Here is a 25,964-nt window from a genome sequence, read left to right on the forward strand (position 1 = left end):
CACCTCATTCTCTGTCATCCCATTCTTCTATTGCCCTCAATCTTTCCCAGCATTAGGCTCTTCTCCAGTGAGTCCTTCCTTCTCATTAGGTGGCCAAAGTATTTGAGTTTTAGCTTCAGGATCTGGCCTTCTAAAGAGCAGTCAGGGTTGATCTCCTCTAGGACTGACCGGTTTGATCGCCTTGCAGTCCAAGGGACTCGCAGGAGTCTTCTCCAGCACCAGAGTTCAAAGGCCTCAATTCTTTGGCGCTCAGCCTTTTTTATGGTCCAACTTTCACTGCCATACATTGCAACTGGGAAGACCATAGCCTTGACTATACGCACTTTTGTTGACAGGGTGATGTCTCTGCTTTTTAGTGTGTTGTCTAGATTTGCCATGGCTTTCCTCCCGAGGAGCAAGCATCTTTTAATTTCTTGGCTACAGTCCCCATCTGTAGTGATCTTGGAGCCCAGGAAAATAAAATCTGTCACTACCTCCATTTCTTCCCCATCTATTTGCCAGGAATTGAGAGGGCCGGATGCCATGATCTTGGTTTTCTTAATGTTTAGTTTCAAGCCAACTTTTGCACTCTCCTTCTTCATTCGCAACAAGAGGCTCTTTAGTTCCTATTCACTTTCTGCCATTAGAGTGGTATCATCTGCTTATCTTAGGTTGTTCATATTTCTTCCGGCAATCTTAATTCCTACTTTTGATTCATCTAGCCCTGCCTTTCTCATGATGTGCTCTGCATATAAGTTAAATAGGCAGGGCGACAGTTTACAGCCTTGCCGGACTTCTTTCCCAATTTTGAACCAATCAGTGGTTCCGTGTCCAGTTCTCACTGTTGCTTCTTGGCCCGCATATAGGTTTCTCAAGAGACAAATAAGATGGTCTGGTACACCCATCTCTTTAAGGACTTGCCACAGTTTGTTATGATCCACACAATCAAAGGCTTTAGCATAGTCAATGAAGCAAAAGTAGATGTTTTTCTGGAACTCTCTAGCTTTCTCCATGATCCAGTGTATGTTGGCAATTTGATCTCTAGTTCCTCTGCCTCTTCGAAATCCTGCCTGTACTTCTGGTAGTTCTCGATCCACATACTGCTGAAGTCTAGCTTGTAGGATTTTAAGCATAACTTTACTAGCATGAGAAATGAGTGCAATGGTGCGATAGTTTGAACATTCTTTGGCACTGCCTTTCTTTGGAATTGGAATGGAAACTGATCTTTTCCAATCCTGTGGCCACTGTTGAGTTTTCCAAATTTGCTGGCAAATTGAGTGTAGCACTTTTACTGCATCGTCTTTTAAGATTTTGAATAGCTCAGCTGGAATACTGTCACCTCCAATAGTTTTATTGTTGCTCAGCTTTTCTAAGGCCCACTTCACTTCACATTCTAGGATGTCTGGCTCAAGGTCAGTGACCACCTCATTGTGATTATCAGGGACGCTAAGCTCATTCTTGTATAGTTCTTCTGTGTAATTTTGCCACCTCTTCTTAATCTCTTCTGCCTCTGTTAAGTCCCTGCCATTTTGGTCCTTTATCATGCCCATTTTTGCATGAATCGTTCCCTTCATCTCTCCAATTTTCTTGAAAAGATCTCTGGTCCTCCCTATTCTATTGTTTTCTTCTATTTCTTTGCACTGTTCATTTAAGAAGGCATTCTTATCTCTTCTAGCTGTTCTCTGGAATTCTGCATTCAATTGGGCATATGTTTCTTTTTCTCCCTTGCCTTTTGCTTCCCTTCTTTTCTCAGCTATTTGCAAAGCTTCCTCAGACAGCCATTTTGCTTTCTTGCATTTCTGGGATGGTTTTGGTTGCTACCTCTTGTACAGTGTTACGAACCTCTGTCCATAGTTCTTTAGGCACTCTGTCTATCAGATCTAATTCCTTAAATCTATTTGTCACCTCTACTGTATATTCAACAGGGATATGATTTAATTCATATCTGACTGGCCTAGCACTTTTCCCTACTTTCTTCAGTTTAAGCCTAAACTTTGCAACAAGAAGCTCATGGTCTGAGCCACAGTCAGCTCCTGGTCTTGTATTTACTGACTGTATAGAGCTTTTCCATCTTTGGCTGCAGAGCATATAGTCAATCTGATTTTTGTGTTGACCGTCTGGTGATTTCCATGTGTAGAGCCGTCTCTTGGGTTGTTGGAAAAGAGTGTTTGCTATGACCATCGTATTCTCTTGACAAAATTCTATCAGCGTGTGCCCTGCTTCATTTTGTACTCCAAGGCCAAACTTGCCTTATATTTTGGATGTACATTTCATTCCTTGTTATCTACATGGCCTTGAGTAAATTACTCTTCTAATTTAACTGTATGTAAAACTACTTGCAGCCAGAGGCTGCTGAAGGTGTGTGTGTGTTACTTTGTTCTGGGACTTGCCAGAAACATGGGAGCATTTGGGGAACATTTGGAGCAATTAAAGGGTGGTTTGAATTGCCAGCTGACTGCGTTGCCTCTGTGCCATGCCCTGGGTCATCAGAACCAGCAATATTTGAGTTAAGGAGCCATCAACAGCCCAAATCTTGCCCATTTTCGATATGATCATTCCATATCTAGTATTAAATATTTGGATTTCACTGAAAAGAATGCCAACTATAATTTTTGATTATTTTTATGTACTGTATATTAATCTTCAATCAAAAAATCTTAGTAAGTTTTTAATTTACTAAAAACATCGACCCTTTCGATCAGAAATTTACAGATTTTTGGTCCATTGTTACTGCCTACTCCTACTAAAATCACTTTTTGGCTGACTTCCGAAATTGTATTATTAGTATTATTATTATATTTTTATCATGCCGTATACATAAATACATACATGTGTGTATGTCTGTCAACTCAAGGCAGCAAATGTGCAATAAATATTTCTGTCTCTTATTTTCCCCACAACAGTAAGCCTTTGAGGTGGGTTGGGCTGAGAGACAATAATTGGTCCCAAATTACCCACCAGTCTTTTGTTAGGCTTAAACTTACAGTCTTCTGGTTTCTATGCCAGTACCTTAGCCACTACACCAGACCTAGTACAATGTATGAATTAGTGGTTATGCTATCAGGTAAGTTTTTAGTTTTTCCAGGTACTTACTTGACAAGAGTCCAGCCCACCATAGCCACTCTTTAAGGTATGCGTGGCCACCTTGTCCTATTTTTTTTAAAAAAGAAAAGGATGTCATTATGATCCATTACAGATTACTATACTTTAAAATTACATGTTCAAATTCTTGTAAAAATGCCAAGCTACTTGTTAAAAATTCCTGGCCAAGTTAATAGCTAGTCAGTATTATTGATGATCATTAAAGATGTTACAAAGAAGCAGCTGTCTCTATCAAGTCCAATTGATAAGGCATGATTTAAAGTCCAATGGCTTGAGTGCGTTTTAGAAAAAACAAGTCTCTGCATTTTAGAGTGAAAATAACCACCATGTCAGCAAGGATGTAGTGAGTGCTTTCATTCACAATTTATGACCGAAGTGTCAAGAGTGAAAATTTGGCAGCTAAGTGCCTGTTTTCATCTTGTCATTAGAATAGTGGGGGGGGGGGGGGAAGAGACGTGTTGCTTTTGAATGGGTTAGTTAGAGAAATGAAACCTCTCCAGTTCTACAGAAGCTTGCTAAGTCAGCAGTGTGGGAAACATTCAAGGTCATTCTAGCAGATGTGAAGAAGAGAGCAGACATTTCCCATAACAAAGAGAACTTGTTTACATGAGCTACGTGGACATCTGGGGGTTTGGCTACAAAAGTCATTGTTATATGCTATGGTCTGATGCCTTGGGATTTTAGAGTTAGTTTTAACTCGCCATAATTATGCTATGTATTCAATAAACAGTAATGCTGCCAATCTAAGGTTTCAGGTCTTTGTGCATCCCCAGAAAACAGCTGTAATCATATTTGCCCAATATCTATTGTGTAGCTTCCTGCAATTTTGAGGTAGAAAACACAATAAATATACAATACATACTCTGAAACAGATAATATAATTTATAGAGGGAAAAATCTTATTCTCCTCAAAAACTTTTTAAAAAGCTGAAAAATTTGGCCCCAACTTTGTATTATTATCCTATTCACTTTAGCCTTCAATCATTTACACAACATTAAAAATGATGTTCACAATAATTAAAGCAAGTATGAAAAAAACCAGGAACTTTTCTTGCATCATGTAAATCAAAATTGCACTTTGAGATTTTAGAAGAAGCTGAAAATACAACTGAAAACAAGCTTTAAAATATTGAAATAAGCACTTGGAATTTTGTCTATACACCAGATTCTGCATGAAATCAAAGAATACCTATTTAAAAACTGATAAAAAAATCTTACATAGCTTATGCAAATTTAATCAAAAACTTAATTTTTTTTTTAAAAAAAACAACCTCAAAATTTTACCTGCTCTCATGGAGCCTTTTCTTGCCAATCGAAGAAGACCCTTTTTCTTCAGGATGAAACTCCCTCCAATGAAAAGACTGGAACTCATTGCCAACACAAGCCCAATATAGAAATCATATTTTCCCCGACTCCCAATCATTTCGTCAGCTGCTAAAGTTTTCCAAAATGTCACATTGATCAAGGAACAAAGCTGCTGCTGATATTGGAAGCAAGATGATGCCAAACTGGAACCTAAAAGAAGTATATGTTATAAGCCAGCACATCATAAAGATAAATTATGTAGTGTGGTACATAACTCAAGCCTTTTTCTTAAAGATTTCTCCATTAATTTCAGCAGAAGGGGCGTTGTCTACCTGAATGCCTTTTCTCAGCATGATGATGGAGAATCCACAAATGGGTTAACTCTGTCTTCCTGCCCAGTTAGACTAAGTCAGTCAAACTTGCCACGCCTCTCCTGGGCCAGGACACCTCCCAGTCACAAAGGTGAAGCAAATGATGACAGTCCGATGTGTTGGCTCCCACACCTCTGACACAGGACCTGACGGACACTAAGGGGGTGAGTGTGGATTCTCCATCATCATGCTTAGAAAAGGCGTTCAGGTAAGACAACGCCCTTTCTCCAGCATGATAGATGGAGAATCCATGAATGGGACATACCAAAGCTGCCCTGTCCCTATGGGAGGGAATCAGTCTGGACCTGTGTCCCACCCTGTGGCACTACCTGTTGCAGCACTCTCCGGCCAAATGAAGCGTCTGTGGAGGCAAACCTATCCAGTTTATAATGCCTCACAAAAGGGGAAGGCGAGGACCATGTCGTCGCCCTACAAATGTTCTCAATGGACGCCTGTCTCGCCCAAGCCACAGAAGTTGCAGCACTACGAGTGGAGTGAGCAGTGATACACCTGGGAACTGACAGGGAGTGAGATTGGTACGCCCCTGCAATACAAGCCCTGATCCACCTGCCTATAGTGGAGGCAGAAACCTTCCACCCCATAGTAGAGGGTTGAAAGGAAACAAAGAGGGCTTCCGACTTGTGAAAAGATGCGGTGTGCTTAATATAGTGGCGTAGAGCCCTACGTATGTCCAGAGTGTGCCATTGTCGTTCCAAGGCATGAAATGGATGAGGAAAAAAATCTGGCAAAATGACCTCCTGCGCTCTATGAAACAAGGTATTGACCTTAGGAATAAAGGAGGGATCCAAACAAAGGACCACCCTGTCAGCACGAAAAACGCATAAATCCTGCCTGACAAAGAGCTGCCAATTCAGAAATGTGTCTAGCCGACGTGACGGCTATCAAGAAGGCCACCTTAACTGTCAAGAACCACAGAGTACAGTTACTGATGTGTTCCAGTGGAGGAGAGGTAAGGGCCTACAAGACCCATGACAAATCCCAAGAGCGATACTGGTGAACCACTGGAGGTTTGTTGTTGGTCGCTCCTTTGAGAAATGAGCGTACCATAGGATGTTGAGCCAATGCTTCTGAATTGCCCCATGTAAATACAGTGGAGAGAGCTGCTACTTGTCAGTGGATGGTATTGGGCGCCAAGCCCTTGTTGAGCCCCTCCTATAAATAGTCCAGGATCCTCGGGATAGTAATAACCGAAGGATCTAACTGGTTCTTTGTACACCAACTACAGAAACTCTTCCAAGTGGAGTCACAGATCCTGTTTGTTGTAGGCCATCTGGAGGCCTGAATCATCGTAATTACCTCCAATGAATAAGACTTGTGTCAGGAGCCGCCGTTCAAGTGCCAGGCGGTAACTGGAGCCACTGGGGATCTGGATGATGCAGAGCTCCCTGGCTGAGTGAAATGCGACTTGGAGGAATCCTCCACAGGGGAGAGATTGACAGACTCACGAGGTTGGCAAACCACGGCCATCTTGGCCAGTGTGGTGCAACAAGTATCACCTCTGCCCGCTCTTGCAGTAACTTACGGATGACTGCCGGGATAGGAGGGAGAGGCAGAAAGGCATACAGCAAGCCCTCGGGCCAAGGGCTGTGGAGGGCATCCGTCATCTCTGCCCCCAGAGAGGGGAACCAGGAGAAAAACCTCAGAAGCTGGGAATTCGCCAGAGAAGCGAACAGATCCAGTACCAGCTGACCGAACCTCTCCAATATCTCCTCAAAGAGATCAGGATGCAAGTGCCATTCAGAGTAATCCACTGTCGACCTGCTGAGAAAGTCCGCCTGCTGATTTGCCTCCCCCGAGATGTGCTTGGCCCTGAGTGATGAGAGGTTGGTCTCTGCCCAAGAGCCCAACAGTTGGGTGTCGGCCATAAGGGACCTAGAACAGGTACCCCCTCGCCGGTTCACATGGGTTTTTGCTGCTACGTTGTCCATGAGGACCAGGACATGTCTCGCCACCCTGTTGCGGAAGTGGCGTAGGGCTAGATGTATAGCTCTGAGCTCCAACCAATTTATGTTGTGCTTCAGGTCAGACTGAGACCACCAGCCCTGAGCCCACTGAGACCCTAGATGTGCCCTCTAGGCAAACAGGCTGGCGTCCGTAGTCAGGGTGATCAGAACGGGCTCCTGGAACAAAGAGCCCCTGGCTACCACTGGCGAGGTCCACCACTGGAGGGAGTTTAGGGTCCGAGACGGAACCCTTACCCTTTGGTTGGAGGAGCTGGTGCCCAGTCTCTGAAACGGGAGCAAAAGCCATTGCAGGTCCCTGGAATGTAGTCTGGCCCATGGGACTATTCCCATGCAGGAAACCAACTTCCCTAACAGTTGGGAAAGAATGGCCAGGGTAACTACGTGTTCCCTCTGGACCTGAAGGACCAGGGCTCTGATGCTGTCCTGATGTTCCTGAGATAAATAGACCCTGCATAGGTCGGTGTCTATGACCACGCCCAAATGAAGAAGGTGGGTTGAGGGAACTGTCTGGCTCTTTTGAAAGTTCACCAAGAACCCGTTGTCCTGGAGAGTCTTGATAGACAAAGCCAGGTCTGATTGAGCCGCCTGGACCGATAGGGACTGGATGAGAATGTCGTCCAGATAGCACTGGATGCCTACGGGGATGGACCTCAAATGCGTGGTCAGCACCAAGATCTTGGTAAACACTCTTGGGGCTGACGAAAGGCCGAACGGCAAGGCTCTGTACTGGTAATGGTGAGTGTTGTAGCAAAACTTGACGAACCTCCAGTGGGCAGAAAGGATGGGAATGTGAAAGTGTGCTTCCATGAGGTCGATGGACGTCAGGAAGTCTCCCCTCCTGATGCTGGCCAAGATGGACTGTAGTGTTTGCATCTTGAACTTCTTGTATGCGAGATGAGCGTTCAGCCCCTTTAGATTGAGTATTGCCCTCCATCCTCCAGACGTCTTTGGAATGACGAAGAGGATGAAATAGAACCCCCTTCCTAGCTGCCCACCTGGGACTGGTTCTATGGCCCTTATTTCTAAGAGGTGCTCTGACATGAGAGCCTTCCTGACCACATTTTTTGACAGCGGACAAGGAATGAAGTGCTCTGGGGGGATGGACATGAATTCTAGGGACAGACCATTCCTGATAGTGTTGAGGACCCAAACGTCTGTGGTGATGGTCTCCCATTTTTGAACAAACAATGTCAGTCTGCCGCCAATTGGGGAGACCGCCCTGAAGTCATTTAGACTTTCTGAAGGGACAGCCCCCCCATGCCTTGAAAGGGCCACTTTGCTTGGAATTGCAACCTGGGCCTGTCTCTGGTCCCTGGTCGGTCGAATTGACGGTCAGACCTGGGAGGGAAGGAATGGGAGGGCTGAGCAAACTCCGATCCTGATCCTGACCGGAAGAATTGTCTGTGGACGTATGGGGCAGGCTTTCTATCTGCCTGTCTTAAGAACATGAGACATCACCTTACACTTGTCCTTGTTTTCCACCAAATAAGGTGACAAGGCCTCCCCAAAAAGCTGACCAACACGGTAAGGGGCAGCCGCCAAGCACCACTTGGATTTAACTTCTGCTCACCAGTGTTTGAGCCATAGGAGCCTGTGAGCGATAACATTGGGGGCTATGGCCCTAGAAGAGAACCTGGCGGCATGTAGAGATGCGTCCGCCATGTACTCTGAAGCAGCCACTAAGTTGGCTAAGTCCTGATGCATTTGGACTTCCTCCGGGGGTACTCTGGCCTGAAGTTGGCAGAGCCAGAGAAGGGGGGGTTTGGCAAAGAAAGAGGTGGAAGCGGCTGCCCTCACTGCCCATGCTGAGGCCTGGTGGGTCCTGCGGAAGGAAAGTTCAGTTTTCCTGTCCTCCGTCTTCAAGGTCTCAGCCATATCACTGGACACCGTGGAGGAGAAGAGAAGAGTCAGGTTCATCCACAGAAGGAACCTCTAGCGCTTCCAACAAGGCCGGGTCAACATTAAAGAGCTTCTTGTCTGTCCCCGCTGGAGAGGGAAAAGTGCCAGATCTTCCCCATTGCTTCTGTACCGAGTTGAGGAAGAGAGGGGGAGAGGGGATGTGATGCTCAGTGACCACATGCTCTGAAAATACCGGCCTTGCATCTTGGCTGGTAGACGGACCAGGATGGGGAACCTGGTCAGGACCAACCTTAGCAGTAGTGCTGGCCTTATGAAGCAAAGATTTAAAGAGCGCTGGATTGAATAGACTAACAAAGCGAGGAGGGTCCGGACTAAGATCCTCATCCTCCGAGAGCGGCATTTCCATTGGGTCATACTCCTCAGAAAAAGACCGGGTGGGAGAAATAGGGTCAGAATATTCTGGTGCTTCCAACTGGGGGAGATAAGGCAGGGTCATTGAGGACACCAATTCGGGTGCATACCTTTGTTGACGTTGTAAGGCCAATCCCTGGGCGACTGCCTGGGAGATCAGAGCTTGAAACTGCTCCAGAGACCACACTCCCTGCACCTCTGAGGGCCGAAGACCGGCTGCTGTGGGTGTAAAGGTGGCCTCGGGCCTGGACTGCGTCGCTCTGGGGACTGGAGGCGTCAGTCAGATACCTGGTCCCTGGGTAAAGGAAACCATCTCCTCTTGCTCAGCCCTGGGAAGATAAGGTTGGTCATCATCATCCCCCTCCGGAGACCAGACCCTCTGGGAAGATGAGGGAGGAGGAGCAAGCTGTGGCCCAAATACAGATTCCTCTGCCAGAGGAGAAAAGACCTTGTATTTAGCTCTGGGAAGTCGGGGACGGGGAGGGGGGAGGGGAGGGGGGGAGGGTTGGGTTGGGAAAGGGGTGGGTAGGTGGGGAGGGGTTGTTAAAGATAAAATGTATTGAAAACTTTTCAATTAAAAAAAAATGGTGGCCGCCAAAAATGAAAGCCTGAGACTTTTGGAAGGCTGCAGCTGGAAAGGGGAAGAAGCCAGATACTGCACTGATCCCAGTGCAGAGGGAGAGAAGAATCCACAAAGGGGGAAAAAAAACTATACGACCTTCTTAATTACTCTGAAGAGATGACTCAGCAGGATTCTGGGAGCCAAATTTGCTATGTCTTTTCTGGGCACAGACTAAGTCGTGACTGCAAGGTGTCCTGGCCCAGGAGAGGTGTGGCAAGTTTGACTAACTTAGTCTAATTGGGCAGGAAGACAGAGTTAACCCATTCGTGGATTCTCCATCTATCATGCTGGAGAAGGCATAGTTCCAATAAAAACAGGCCCACAGGCAATCCATTTCAATTAAGAATGAATTTTCCTGTAAAAGCATTAATTTGCTTCATATGGTCCTGATAAACCACTGTTCTCAAACTGTTGTACAGTATACATGTATTCCGTAAAGGAATAAATTTTCCCAACCAATAGTAGAGTTGTTTTCACTTGTTCAAAACTGCCAACAGAGAAAGAGCACATAAAAAAATCTCAACAAAATCTCAATTGTCCTAGTGGACAATTACTTAAATATGAGCCAGCAGTGTGCTGCAGCTGCCAAAAAAGCCAACAATGCTAGGCTGCATTAACAGAGGGATAGAATCAAGATCACATGAAGTGTTAATACAATGCCTTGGTAAGGCCACACTGGAATACTGCATCCAGTTTTGGTCACCACGATGTAAAAAAGATGTTGAGACTCTAGAACAGGGGTGTCAAACTGCCAGCCCACGGGCCGGACGCATCACAACAAAACCATGCCCATCCCACTGCTGGCAATGGGGAAAAAGTTTCAAGATGTCATGGATGTGACGTCGCAAGTTTGACATGTCTGCTCTAGAAAGAGTACAGAGAAGAGCAACAAATATGATTAAAGGGACTGGAGGCTAAAACATACACGGAACAGTTGCTGGAATTGGGTATGTCTAATTTAATGAAGAGAAGGACGAGAGGGGACATGATAGCAGTGTTCCAGTATCTCAGGGGTTGCCACAAAGAAGAGGGAGTCAAGCTATTCTCCAAAGCACTTGAAGGCAAGACAAGAAGCAATGGATGGAAACTAACCAAAGAGAGAAGCAACCTAGAACTAAAGAGAAACTTCCTGACAGTTAGAATAATTAATCAGTGGAGCAACCTGCCTCCAGAAACTGTGAATTCTCCAACACTGGAAGTCTTTAAGAAGAGATTGGACAGCCATTTGTCTAAAATGGCATAGGGTTTCCTGCCTGAGCAGGGGGTTGGACTAGATGACCTCCAAGGTCCATTCCAAACATCATCATCATTATTATTGTTGTTAAAAAAAAAGATTAAATCTTAATTTTTATGTACATTTCACTGGAAAGTCTAAAATTCTTACATAACTTCTGATCAAAAGTTCTGAAAAGGTTTTGGGATTCTCAAAACAAGTGATCAAAAGTACTCAGACAGGAGTAATGGTCTAAAAAAGAAAGATGATAAAAATCCAAACTTTCAGTGACTTTTTAAAGGCAATATAATAATAAAACATCCCTAAAGAGAATACCAACCCCTGAAACACCAACTGCAAGCACAGTTATTATTCAACAGAAAAACAGAGCAGTGTGTGATTATAAAGATCCACTGAAAGGAAGTGAAAATTGAGCTTCCTGATCATTTTGGCTACATGTTAACTGATCAGTCATAAAAGTCAACCAGAACATTCTTGCAAATTGCAACATCATCTTATCTACACATTAAAAAAAACCCATTCATACCCAATCAGGAAAGCACTACTTTCCTGCAAAAAACCAAGAGACGAACAGACCGCATGCATTTATCTGATATTTCATAGTAGTATTACATGATATTGCTTTGGAAATAAGTACTATCTTAACTCATCTCATTGCAATGCCTTTCAAAATGGAAAATTGACACTTGATTTTTCATTTTAGTATGTTTGATGGGGCTACTTTAGCTGTTTCAACAGTACAGTAGTTGCTATTAATATTATCATTTAAGAGAAAATGAAACAATTTCTTGAAACTGAAAGAATTTTCTAATTTTATAAGCATCTACTTTTTTCCTAGTTTCCCAACTTTTAGTATTTTATGGTACATAATTCTCTTCTGAAGAAGACATATTTCTACATCACCTGAACATTTTAATTAAACCAATATTCTTATAAAGAGCAGTACCTTACCTTGATTACATTTTTCAACCCATTTGTCTTTCGTATTATTAATCAAAGAAGTGATGCTAAAAAAGAAAAAAATGCCAAACTGAATTTTGGCACAAGTTATGTTGTATATAGGTTTCCCTATTCTTTTAAGACTGTATATGGGCAGAAGTCATATATAGTATCCTCATCTGTAAACTATTTAGAGAGATAAGAACGGTCGATTCTCCTCAGTTTTTCCCCAAAATAATAAAGTCCCTGAAGTGCATATATTGCTATTTGTGTCATGAAATTAACATTGTACAGGTCATCCTCAACTTATGACCATTTGTTCAGCAACCTTTCAAATTTATGTTGTTGAAAAAATGCACTTATGACTTGTGCCCAAAGTTACAGCTGTTACAGCATCCCTGTGGCCCTGTGATCAAAATTCAGGTACTTGACCACAGGAGCCCTTCAACTCCCCCCCTTATCTATCTCCTCCCATTTATGTCCTTTTGACCACCCTTACATGCTGCCTTGTGAAGTAGTAAACAGCCCCATAACAGGCACCCGTTTGCTGTCTTTGCTGCCTCTTTTTCAGACCCAGCTTCTACTGCTGGGTCTTTTTTTGAGATAGCGCAGCTTTTGGCTACATGTAGCAAACAGACATGGAAGAAGCTAGGTCTGAAGAGGAAGTAGTGAAAAGAGTCTGAAAAGCAGACAGGAAAGGCAATGAGGTGCTTCTGCCTCGACCGTGGCAGCTGGGTGCAAAAAGCTGGTGCAGGGAATTAGGAGAGAAGGCAATTGGGTGAGTGCGCTGCATGGCTTGGGCACTGCTTGCTGCCTCCCAAGGTAGGATGCTGAGCAGCCAAAGGGCAGAGATAGGGGGAAATAGGTAAGTGGGGGGGAATTGGAGGCAGTCCTTTACCTTACTGCACCTTGGGGCTGGAAAGGACCAAGCCCAGAAGGGCTTGAATTGGGATGGATATTCTGTTAAGGACCTGTAATTCTTGGTTAATGACTACAATGAAGAGTGCCAGACTGCCATTGTAAATTGGTGGGTGTCACATGACATCTTACTGACTTACAATGGAAATTGTGCCTCCAATTTTGATTGTAAGTTAAGGACTACCTGTACGGTAAACCAGGGCTTTTCTACTTTTTCACCCATTGTACCACTTTTAGGATATGGCAACATCTGAGTACCACCAGTCGGCTAGCAAGGTGTCAAAAACTTGAGGACAAAAAAAGAAAAAAGTGATGAAGTACAGGTAGTCCTCGACTTACAACAGTTCGCTTAGTGACTGTTTGAAGTTACAATGGCACTGAAAAAAGTGCCCCCCAAACCACAGCCGAGCAAGACACCTGTCTGCCCACCCAGCGGTGCTCTTCCTCCTGTCCAAGGTTTTCATTGTTGTGAGCATTTCTGTTGAGGATTGGCAGCGGGGGTGGGGTGGGGGGTGTTTGTTTTTTATTTCCCCCCCCCCCTTTGCTGGGTGGTTACAGCAGGTTTTGGTCACTTCACATGACCCTGGGACACTGTGACCATCATAAATATGAATTAGTTGCCAAGCATCTGAATGTAAATCACAAGACCCTGGAGATGTTGCAACATTCCAGCTGATTGGTGCTTCTTCTGGGCTCAGCAGAAGTGCCGGGATCAGCACCGACCTCCAGTTGGAGCCTGGCGCTGATCCTGGCTCTTCCGCTGAGCCCTGACAGCCCTGCAGCTCCAGCTGTCTCTCGCTCAGGCTTCTGCGGTGGTACCACTGGTTCAGCTCATTCCCCTCCCCCGCTACCACTTTTCTAGGATGGTCATGTACCACCTGCTAGGTGCCAATGTACCACAGGTGGTACCTGTAACCACTGGTTGAAAAGTCCTGCTGTAAACAATGGCTTGGCTGCATAGAAAGCTAAAACTAACTAGAATTCCAGATTATAAGATTATAGTTGAAACTTTAGTTAATAAACCAATTAAAGTAAGCTTCTTTGATCCAGTTATTTTAAATATATATTTAGAATCTGAACCAACTAAAGTGTTAATCTGTAATAGAAAATTTTGGTAACTTTGAAACAGAAAACTAAGTTCTTCTTATTCAAATGTTCAATATTCTAATTAAAAACAAAGTTTAGCAATCAAGGCTCATTTCACGAAATGTATTAGGTCATAATGTGTGTAGTATATCATTTAGCAAGTTAAATAAATTTCACTACTGAAGCCTTTAAACCAGGGTATCTGGCTTATCAATTTAACAAATAGGTTAGGACAAGTCACTATGGATTATATTAGGTTTATATACATATTGGAAGTTATAATTTGGAAATGTGCATAATTCAGATTGGCTAATCACACTCTTTATTTGGGCAGTAAAGTCTCTGTGACAAGCAAGTTTCAAGTTTTTTTATTCAGTAAGAAAGAAATACATTTTCTATGGGATGAATTATATTCTAATTAAATTTATTCTGATTCCTTTGTTGTGTTTAGAAATTAATGTTAATTAATTACATGCAAGGCTGATATCTATCAAAATTTCAATTTGTATAAATTGATATAAGCATCTGTTCATAGCATCTTCTCTTTATAGCATTTACTCATTCTCAAGTGTGATTCTATGAAGTAAAAGGCAGAAGTTAATTTATCTGTTTGTTAATTAATATAATTTGGAAAGTTAATGGTGCACATATTCACCTGCACCCTTGGTGAATATTCCAGCTAAATATCTAAAAGGTTCACTACTGCTATCTGCATTTGATAAAATAAATATTCCTTAGACTTGAGATGAATGGAACCTCAAAGACAAATTTTAGATCTAGTTTTGTTTATGTGCCTTAGGAGTTTGATACAAATTATTCTAAGAAAACTAATTCATGATACTGTACTGGTTAATTGATTAGGTGCCATTAAGTCAGTGTTAACTCTTAGCAATCACTTATATAAAAGGATGATTGGCAGTCCTTATTCTTCCATTTTTATTTACCCCATTGCAATTTAAAAAAAAAGAAAGAAAAACCATTGATCAACTAGATCAAGTCCAGGGAAGGGCTACCAAGAAAGTGAAAGGACTGTAAACCCAGTCTTATGAGAAACAGTTGAAAGACTTAGATATGTTTAGCTTGCAGAAGAGAAGGCTGAGACAGCAGTCTTCAAATATTCAAGGGTTGTCAAATTATAAAGGATTTGGATGTATTTTCACCTGCTTCTGAGGTTAAGACTAAAACTAACAGGACAAAACCTCAAGAATATACATACAGATAAGATATTAGGAAGAACTTTTTGACAGCAATAGCTGTGTAATAGATTACCGCATGGAATAGTTTCATATCCTTCACTGGAGATTTGCATATAGTTGGATAATCATCTATCAAGAATGGTGTGCAGTAAAGAGGGTTGGACTTCAATACCTTTTGGGTCCCGTCCAAATCTATGATTCCATGATCAAAAAAATCATTGTTCTGTTGATCATTCTTCTCTTATTAACAGAAGAGTTCTACTCTCATTCTAATCTCTTGTAAATAAGATTTCCCGTGAGAAAACATAAGGCCAACCTTAATACATTGGATTTAAAACAAAGCTTAAATTTGGATTATGGGATATTGCTACTTGTTTCTTAACAATTACTGTGAAGCTTTGAACCCAGTCAAAGCAGAATATTTATGATTAACTATGATTGGCTCAACAAATGTATTTTCTTTTATGGAAAAGAAGAACTAATCTTTTACTTTCTTCTTGTTCATTGTATCAAACAATTAGGTCAACTACATTCAGGAAGAGGCATCCTCATTTCTTGCTGCCATTTTTTCTCTTTGAATAAAACATATTTCCTACAATATGTATTATTGGGGCTGCTAGTTTAATTCTTTTTAAACTTTTGTATTTTTATTGTTGTTAGCCGCCCTGAGTCCTTCGGGAGATAGGGCAGCATATAAGCCCAATAAGTAAGTAAGTAAGTAAGTAAGTAAGTAAGTAAGTAAGTAAGTAAATAAATAAATAAATAAATAAATAAATAAATAAATAAATAAATAAATAAATAAATAAATAAATAAATAAATAAATAAAAAAATAATATTTTAACTGAATGATTAATATTTGCTTCCAATTTTAATATATTTTCCTCAAACAAAAGCACAAGCATTAAAACAAAAAAGGTACTAAAGCTTTGTGACTTACAAGCCTGTGTATGAATTTCTATGAAATCTGGGCATGGGTCCTTATAATATTGTAATATTTTAAATTTTGTACACATTTCTTCCTATTTAGAAACGTTTTTCCATGCTAGATAAAAGTGTGTAAGAGCTCTAGTTTTCCCAAGTAATATTTAGGAAATTGGGACACACTATACCAAACTGGAATCTATTATTTTCCAAGATTACTTTTGAACAGAATAATATAGAACATGGGAAAGTACAGTAAAAACTCTTAAAGACTATAGACAGTGTGAAGTATATTTCAGGTTACAAATGTTGACATGCAAGCAATACAGAGCAAACCACACTCCCTGATTCAGCGTAAATTTTAAATTAATTATACAGAACATGAAAGAGTTTTTCTTCAAGCTGCATAAATGAGACTATTATCAACTTCACCTGTACACATATAGGTCCATACAAAAGACATGGATGTTTGGTTATGTGCCAGCATTGTTATTGATTACGGCATTAAAAAGTCTACATGAAGAGCCATTAAGATATTTTGACATGGAATTACCATTTAATCTTTACTATTCATATTGAATTCAGATGTGTATTATCTGAATATGACAATGTTTCAAGATAAAACTATTACTGTCATTCAATATTCTATATCCAAGTATATAAATATAGATAGACAGATATAAATAAACACTAGGTATACCAAGTCAAGTCCCATAGGCCAATCACAATATGCTTTACTTGATGGCACTTCATCAATATGCAATGCAATAAAGATGACACATATTAACCCTTATTTGTTAAAAAACAAATATTAAATATGACTCCATATATAACAATTTCCAAACAAGAAAGGTTTTTCAAACCAGGCTTCCAAAATTGTCTTGGTCTTTGAGTCTGAATGTGCCATGATATTAATTGCAATCTACTGCATCATTCATGATGTGCTATACTGAAGTACTCCCAATACACAAATTAGTAATCAGCATTATTGTTTAAAAGCCCTATGAGGAATATTATCCTCCTAAACATTCTTATTCAGCCTACATCATAAAGGTAGAATATTAACATTTTAACATTCTACATTTACGACGTCTAAGAATACTTTCTTTCCCTTTGGACTTCAGTCATCTAAGACTAAAGTTCAACAGCCATCAATGACGGTTGTTACAAAAAGCATTTTGTCTAAGGTTAGAGTCCAACCATTCGACTTCACAAAGTATTAATTCGTCAATATTGTCTCCATCCAGCCCTGTTTTATTTCCTTCCTTCCAAGTAATGTAAGGAAGTGAAGGAGGGAACTAGACGTAAAGCCATACTGGACTTAATTCTAATTGTAAGGACCCACCTCAGCTAACCACCCAAGAAAGCAGAACTCTTGAAACAGGCATTGTCTCAAAAGGAACTTTTATTAGGGGTTAGTGCAGTAGGGAAGTCAAGTCATGGTATAGTTAAACTAGTAATCTTCATCCTCCCACCAAAGTCATAGTGAAATCCAGCCATTCCACAGGTGGTACGATGTTTGGGTAACTGGCACAGTTGGTACACATCTCAAGGTCTTCTCCAGTTTCGTTTCTCCATAGCTGTCTTCCTGATAAGGGAACCAGTCTTTTCTCAAGTGGATAGGAGCAGAAAATGAAAGTTATCCCAAGCGAAAGTAAATTCCTCCCCTCCTAGCAGAATGTTGTTGTTAGCTGCGAAGTCGTGTCCGACCCATTGCGACCCTATGGACAACATTCCTCCAGGCCTTCCTGTCCTCTACCATCTTCTGGAGTCCATTTAAGCTCACGCCTACTGCTTCAGTGACTCCATCCAGCCACCTCATTCTCTGTCGTCCCCTTCTTCTATTGCCCTCGATCCAGTGAGTCCTTCCTTCTCATTCTGTGGCCAAAATATTTGAGTTTTAGCTTCAGGATCTGGCCTTCTAACCTAGCAGAATGGCAGGCCCCAAACAAGAGCACATATGCAGGGAAAACAATAAGGATTTGGGGACCTGACACTATTAGAGAAGTAATAGAATTGAAGTTGCTGGAACCTTGGGCGAAAGTGACCGCGTCATACTGGAATTTAATGTAACACATTAGAGAAGAAGTATTAGAGTTGAAGTTGCTGGAACCTTGGGCGAAAGTGACCGTGTCATACTGGAATTTAATATAACACAAACACTAGCAACAGAAAACAATCCAGTGTCTTGAACTTCAAAAGAGCTGACTTTAAGAAACTCAGAGAGAGCCTAGGAAAGATCCCATGGATGAAAATCCTAAAACGGAAAAAAACCCAAGAAGCGTGGAAAAATCTGAAAAATGCAATCATAAAAGCCCAGACCAGCACAATACCACTGAAAAAGAAAAACAAGAAATTCAAGAAGAAACCAGCATAGCTGCACAAAAATCTCTCTGACAAACCGAAAGACAAAAAAGACAAATACAAAAATTGGAAAGAGGGCACATAACTAAGGCCAATTATCAGCAGACAGCCAGAACATGTAAAGATGAAGTCAGGAAAGCAAAGTCTCAGAACGAACAAGATTTGTAACAGAAATCATGGATAATAAAAAAAGATTCTTCCAACATATTAACAACATGAAAAAAGTCAAGAAACTGTAGATCCACTAAAGAGAGAAGATGGCAAGGAAATAGGCAACAGAGAGAAAGCAGAGATGCTTTACTCATACTTTACATCAGTCTTCACACAAAAAGAAACCATAGCCCAACAAAAAAACCACTGCAAAAGACATACAGAAACAAAAATTAAAATAATTAAAATTAAAATAAGCAAGAAAATAGTAAGAGAACACCTATCTGACCTTGACAAATATAAATCACCAGGGCCTGACAGATTATATACCAGAGTTCTGAAGGAGCTGGCAGATGTTATCTCAGAACCACCGCACCATATCTTTCAAAAAACCCTGGAGCACAGGGGAAGTACGTGAGGATTGGAAAAGGGCTGATGTGGTTCCCATCTTCAAGAAAGGGGGGAAAAATGGACCCAGGAAACTAGACCAATCAGTTTAACATCAATACCTGGGAAGATCGTAGAAAAGATAATCAAAAAACAGATCTGCGAACAACTAGAAGCAAACAAAGTTATAACTAGTAGCCAGCATGGGTTTGTTAAAAACAGATCATGTCAAACCAATCTTATTTCATTCTTCGACAAAGTGTCTAAACTAATAGACCAGCGAAATACTGTGGACATAGTATACTTAGACTTCAGTAAGGGATTTGATAAAGTAGACACAACCTACTCCTTGGTAAGCTAGAAAAAGGTGGAATAGACAACATCACCAGCAGATGGATCTGTAGCTGGCTGGCAAATCGTACTCAATGAGTAGTCCTCAATTGCACTACATCCACATGGAGAGAAGTAACCAGTGGAGTACCACAAGGTTCTGTCCTAGGCCCAGTACTCTTCAATATCTTCATCAATGACTTAGATGAGGGAATTGAAGGGGAACTCGTCAAATTTGCAGATGACACCAAATTGGCAGGAGTAGCCATCACCCCAGAAGATCAACTAAGGATCCAAAAAGATCTTGACAAACTTGAACAATGGGCCCAATCCAACAAAATGAGTTTCGATGTGGAGAAAAGCAAAGTTTTACATTTAGGCCAGAAAAAGGTACAAGTATAGATTGGGCAAGACCTGGTTTAAAAAGAGTAATTGTGAGAGGAACCTTGGAGTTCTATTGGTCAATCACTTTACCATGAATCAGCAGTGTGCAGCAGCAGCCAAAAAAGCTAATACAATCCTGAGTTGTATAAACAGAGGCATAGAATCAAGATCACGTGAGGTATTGGTACCACTTTATAAAACCCTAGTAAGACCACACCTGGAATACTGCAGCCAATTTTGGTCACCATATCACAAAAAAGTGTTGAGAGTGTTGAAGGAAAAATCTTCATTAGGGTCCAGTTGAAGCTGGGAATAAACAACATGGCAACTGGTTTAGAAAAAAGGTTGTAGTTTATTGAAGAGAGCCCATATTTTCAGGCAATACTCTGACCCGTTTATCCACAGTGAGTCGTTTTCTCTACTCTCATGCATCCCCAGAGTGACTCTTTCCTGGAGACCCCTGTTCTGGCAAGGCAATCTTTCAGCCCTTGCCCCTTGGCAAGGTGAGTTTTGAAGCTGCCCTAGCCCCTTGGCAAGGCGACTTTTGAAGCCATCCTTGTCCCAGTTTCAGATCACAAAGGGATCTGGGAGGACTCTGACTTCTTTTTCACAGAATATGAGGTCCCTCCTAGAAGAGTAGAACTTTCATTTGACCAGTGGTTTCAGCCATTTGCCCAGGTGTGACTCTTTCACTCACTCACTCCATTCCATTTTCACACAGCCTCTCCCTTTTCCCTAACGAAAGGTCCTGCGCTCTGGCCCAACCCCCATGCTTTCCAGAGTCTGTCACTTGAACAGATTCTGCAGTTAGGAAAGGCCAGAGAGAGCAAAATCCAACTGTGATTGGGAAAAGGGTCTTCTCACTCTCACACACAGATATACACACATTTCCTTTGCTCCCCTGGGCTTTCAAAGTTAAAATATAGAGGTACCCACCTTCTTTCCAAAGCAGCTCTTGAGCTCAAACTCAAAACTCCTTTTACTATCCTTGCTCCATATGGGCATGGCCTGGGAAACCCATCCACAGACACAAGGGGTCTGCTGCTGGCAAAATGGAGTTTACCAGTCTCAGTCCATTGGAGAGGTTAGCTTGGAGTCCCATCTGGGTCGCCAAATTGCTGAAGGAAAAATCATCAGGGTCTAGTCCAAGCAGGGAATAAGCAACATGGCAATTGCTTTAGGAAGGGGCGGAGCCAAGATGGTGGAGAGGCAGCAAAGGCTGTAAAGAGCTCCTCCAAAAGTAAAGGTTTTATTTTATTTTACTTTATTTTTATTTTAACTTTTTAACCTCTTTTAATATTGTATTTTAACCTACCTCTTTTAAACTTTTTAAACCCATTTTTAACCCATTTCAACCTTTTAAACCATAGTTTTAAACTTATTTTTAAACCTGTTTTAACAAACCTGAATGGGGAAAAGAAGGAAGAGACAGCACTCTGCAGCAGAAAGTATATCCAAGCCTTTGAAGCAGCAGAAAATGGAGGATTATATTGCAAACAGACAGTCTGCTCCAGTAAGTAACTCATTCACAGGTACCTTATCAGATAAAGTTAATTTATGTGACTCATTGGAATGGGACTTACAAACCGAAGTGGAGAGCAGACAGCGTGTGGAGTTGTCCTCCTCCCTCTTGGAGAATGGCTCCCCTCCTTGGAATCTGGCAACAGCCTCTTTTACACAGGAGGGAGATGTAGCAAATTTGAAGGGGGAAAATGTGACAGACTTCCTCTCTAGACAATGTTTGCTTACAGCCCAAACTGTAAACTCAATATATAATCTCTTGTCAATTGTCATGGATAAGGTTGATTGTCTGAAAGAGTCTTTTGCAGAGTTTGTTAGGAGCCACCCAAATACTGTGGAAGGACTTGGGAGGATAACCATGGACAGACATGGGATGGCTAACTCAGAAGGTGAAAGTAGAGAAGGACCTTGTTCTCCTCCCAAAAATTTGAACACCTACAGAGAAAACACTCAATCAGGCAAAGGTCTAAGAGATGACCAATATAACTACAGTCTGCAAACTAACCAGGTTACTTTGCAAATTTATGACAAGAGAGTAAATAGAGGGCGTTGGAGCAATAGAAAAGCTATTAGGCTGTCCCTGAGCCAGCTGCTCCGCTGTGAATCCACTCTGATAGATCTACTACATGTAGAGTGGCTGCCAGCAAGAACACAATGTATGAGAATTCTCCTATCATTCAAGCAGCCCACAATTCCCTCCATGCTCTTCAGAATGAAGCCCTTTCTGAGCTTTTTCTCTATATTTCCAATAAGGGTCTTTTGCTCAGAAAAAGTGTGCCCACTCCTGAAACAGTGTCACCAAGAGGGAACTGTCGCTTTAAATCTAGGCTGCAACAGCCCTCACACTACTAAGCCTGAGGCTGCTGCAACTGAACTGACCCTGAGAAGGCAAAGAAGCAATATACGAACTGTGTTACCCACAGCTGCAGGAACTGCTGAGGATGTGCCAGAGGAAATGTTGATTGACCTATTCAGTGCATTGCCAGAACCTGAGCAAGTTAACATCATTCAAAGATTGGACGACCTAAAAGAGGCACTGACAACAACCCAATCTACAGTAAAGCCTCTATTTAATTTGGATCCACTAAACACGCAACCTTGTGACAAGATATTTAATCAACAATCTGCCTTTACCTCAACAGTAAAAAAGGTGTTGTCACACAGGCTGAGAGTGGAGTAACTGCACTGACTGACCCAGCCTCTGAGAAACAACTGAAAGACAAAGGGCTTCATCACACAGTGCCCCCTAAGATGACAAACACTAAGGACATAATCCAGCTTCCATCCTCATTTGATTTAGAAGTTCCCACAACATCTCTCCACAAGATGAACCCTCAGCCATGCCCCTCCAAAAATGGACATAAATCTACATTTATTGACTTAAGCCAGAGTACCTGCTCTTTGGAAAAAAATCATTCTTGGAGCAAGAGCAGAGGCACACTGGCAACCAAGATATAGAGGAGCAACAACAAGTTCTGCAACCCACGAGGAGAACCTCACAACAACTGTGTTTATATGGGAAGCTTAGATGATATTGACCCAGCTCCATTGTCAAGTTGACATCTGGCATTTCCACCATCTAGCCAATCAACCAAGTCAGACCACGTTGCTTCTGAGAACCCCATACAGTTGATGACCTGGAACATAGCTGGCTGGAAAAGGATGGTTGATAGTGGACTAATGAGCTTTCTTTCTAGATTTGACGTAATAGCCTTTCAAGAAACCTGGCTAACCGAAGTGGATGAACCAGTACAATTGCCAGGCTTTCAGGGATGGGCCTCCCCAGCCCTAAAAACAAAGAACAAAGGGAGACCCTCTGGTGGGCTATGCATTCTTATAAAGGAAGAGTTGCAATGGCAGGGAGAGAAATTATATAATGAAGATAAGTATCCGTACTTTCTAGCTGTCAAATTTGAATATGACCAGTTTGAGTTAATATTGGTAAATGTGTACATTCCTCCAAGCACATCCCAGCACTATAATTTTGAATATTGGATGGGCTTGGAAGTTATCTTAGAAGATTTATCTATATTGTACCCTCAGTCCATAGTGGTATTATTAGGAGATCTGAACGCTAGACTGGGTCCCTCTCTGTATGAGCTTGCCCAGAAGAAGGGAATCCCAGGGGAGTTCTTTGATAACCATCCTCAGTGGCTCTCAAGAGACTGTAAAAGTAATGCCGCTGGCCTGCTCCTAGTCTCCTTAATTTTTAAGGGTAATCTCCAAATTTTGGGAGGTAAGGACAAGAATTATACATACCCTTATACATACCACTCAGCCAATTCAAGTAGTGTACTGGATCTCTTTTGTGTGTCTAGAGATAAGGCTGACCTCTTCTCAGAGGTCACAGTACACCTTAGCGACAATAGCGACCATCAGCCTGTAAGTGTGACATTGCGAGGCCGCTCAGATTTAAGACCATATAACATGGCTGACAGATGGCTCACCAAAAAGGTAGAGGTGACCCAAAATAAAAGGTTAATTTGGGCCAAAGTTGATACTAAGGCAATATTAGAATGCCTTAAAACAGAGAATGCTACTAAGTGGGCTAGAACAATACAGTCATCTACTACTGACTGGATGTCAGCCTTCAATGCATTCTCCAATCTGTGTAATATACTGAAGAAACACCTAACAGCTAAACCTACTACAAAAAGAGCCCAAGTGGGTAGACCTCGCTGGTTTGATCCTGATTGCCAGCGACAGAAAAAGAAATTGAAGGCAGCCATGAGGCTTGCCCAGAGGAATCCTACTGCCCATATACAAGCTAAGATGCTGCACACAAGAAGGGAATATAAAAAAACTATAACATTAAAGAAAAAACGTTTTGCCATTTCAATCTGGTCAGAACTTGAGTTGGCTGCCAGAAGTCATAATTCAGTATTATTTTGGCACTCAGTAGCAGGTATTCTGAAAGAACGGAGATTTGCATTTGACATACCAATCTCTGCTGCGGACTGGGAGAATTATTATCAGTGCTTGTTTGCCCCCACCGAACCGGTAAAGAAATTATTTTTAAATAGTGATTTGGTAAATCCGAGAACCCTCCCCCCTTGGCCACCAGTTTCAGAAAAGGAGATACAGTCCATCATTAAAAGCTTAAAGAGCAATAAAGCCCCAGGCGAGGATTTTTTACCAGCAGAATTATTTAAGAAATTTCCCAACTGGTGGGGCCCTGTATTAGCAGGTCTTTTTACACACATAAATAACACCTGCCATATACCAGACAGGTGGAAGATGGCAATAGTTGTCCCTATATATAAAAAAGGGAATAAAAAGGATCCTAGTAATTATAGGCCCATCAGCCTGATTGACATTGTAGCAAAAATATATGCTAGGTACCTTTTGAACAGAATTGAAATCTGGGTAGAGGAAAACAACATCCTCACAGAAGAACAAGCAGGTTTTAGACAGAACAGATCTACTATTGATAACTGCTTTGTTTTGAACCATCTAATTGCCAAATATGCCTATAAGAGGAGACCCCTGTTTGCTGCTTTTATAGACCTTACAGCAGCATTTGATATGGTAAATAGAGACGTACTATGGAGTAAATTGACCTCTTAAAATAGAACCCAGACTTCTGGCTTTGATTAAAGCCCTTTACACAAGTACCTGTTTGAGGGTGCGGTATGGGGTTAATGGGGCCCTGACTAATAGGATTCACACAAATAAAGGGATAAGGCAAGGGTGTATCCTGGCCCCATTATTATTTAATTTATACATCAATGATTTGCCCGGGTTAATGAAGGATACCATGGTACACATGCCGATGATCCTAAATACTTACTGTAACAGCTTGCTTTATGCTGATGATATGATTTTATTATCATACTCACAAGTAGGATTACGTAGGCTATTAAGAAGATTCAGCTCTTATTGCCAGGATAACTCCCTAATTATTAGCAAATCCAAATCGAAAATAATGGTGTTTGGAAGAAACCATCAGAGACATAAGTGGCAATTAGACGGTGAACCAATTGAACAGGTTAATACCTTTGTATATTTGGGAGTAACTTTTTCCAAGACTGGATCTTGGGCCTGCCATCATCAACGAAGTACATTTAGAGCAAAAGCCCGTTTGAATTTATTGCTCAAACTAAAGAATCATAGTTACCCAGGGTCCCTAGCTCCACTACTCAAAGTTTATAAGGCTAAGGTTACGACAATGCTCTTGTATGGAGCAGAAATTTGGGGTCTTTATTCAACCACAGCTTTAGAACGAACACAGTCCCAGCATCTGAGATGCATTTTGGGTGTAGATCCAAGAACATCTGCTGCAGCAGTTAGAGCTGAATTGGGAATTCATACAATTCAGGCATTATCTAAAATTAGAGCTTATAACTACTGGTGAAAAGTTAATGAAATTTAGACTGATAGACTCCCCAAATTATGCCTACTAGAGCAAATAAAACTACAATCACAAATCTCCTGGATCACCAAACTAACAAATTTTGTAAGAAGCTGTGGCCTTCCTGTTTCTTGCGTAACAGGAGAACAATCTAAAAAAAGAGTTGCCCAAAGAATTAAGGATATAGAAGCACAAACTGATATAGCTATCCTTAGTAAGGTGGGTAACTTGAAATGGCTGAGTAAATACAAATGTACTTTTCAAGTGGACAGTTATTTGAAGTCACAACTCCCAAAACATCTTAGGGAGATATTTACGAGAGCAAGATTTGAACAGCTTGACACAATGGTCAGATATGGGAGATTTCATGCTATGCCGTACAATGAGCGTCTCTGCATTTGCAGAGCAGCAGAGGTAGAGGACCTGGCTCACATCCTATTTGACTGCTGTTTGTATAAGAGGGTGAGAGACAGGTATCTTGGTCTATATACCAAACGAATGACCCATTGGGATCCCCATATCAAAATAACTTACCTTATGTCCAGCC

The 25,964-nt window shown here is 41.6% G+C and overlaps 1 protein-coding gene across 3 annotated transcripts in view; it reads right to left on the minus strand.

Annotated features, from left to right (window-relative positions):
• NIPA2 (NIPA magnesium transporter 2) overlaps positions 1–25,964 on the minus strand; it is a 48,349-nt gene that overhangs the window by 13,997 nt on the left and 8,388 nt on the right. For 2 of the 3 annotated variants that reach the window (XM_083361523.1, XM_083361524.1), the window contains 2 exons: positions 4,366–4,596; positions 3,073–3,129 (listed from right to left, as the gene is read on the minus strand). In XM_083361523.1, the coding sequence (XP_083217649.1) occupies positions 3,073–3,129; positions 4,366–4,504 (196 nt within the window). In that variant the 5' untranslated portion in view covers positions 4,505–4,596. Of the gene's footprint in view, positions 1–3,072; positions 3,130–4,365; positions 4,597–9,123; positions 9,343–25,964 lie in introns of all 3 variants that reach the window. The other variant, XM_083361525.1, reaches the window with a different exon arrangement.

Source organism: Vipera ursinii (genome assembly GCF_947247035.1).
Source record: "Vipera ursinii genome assembly, chromosome: 4".
Taxonomy (NCBI): Eukaryota; Metazoa; Chordata; class Lepidosauria; order Squamata; family Viperidae; genus Vipera; species Vipera ursinii.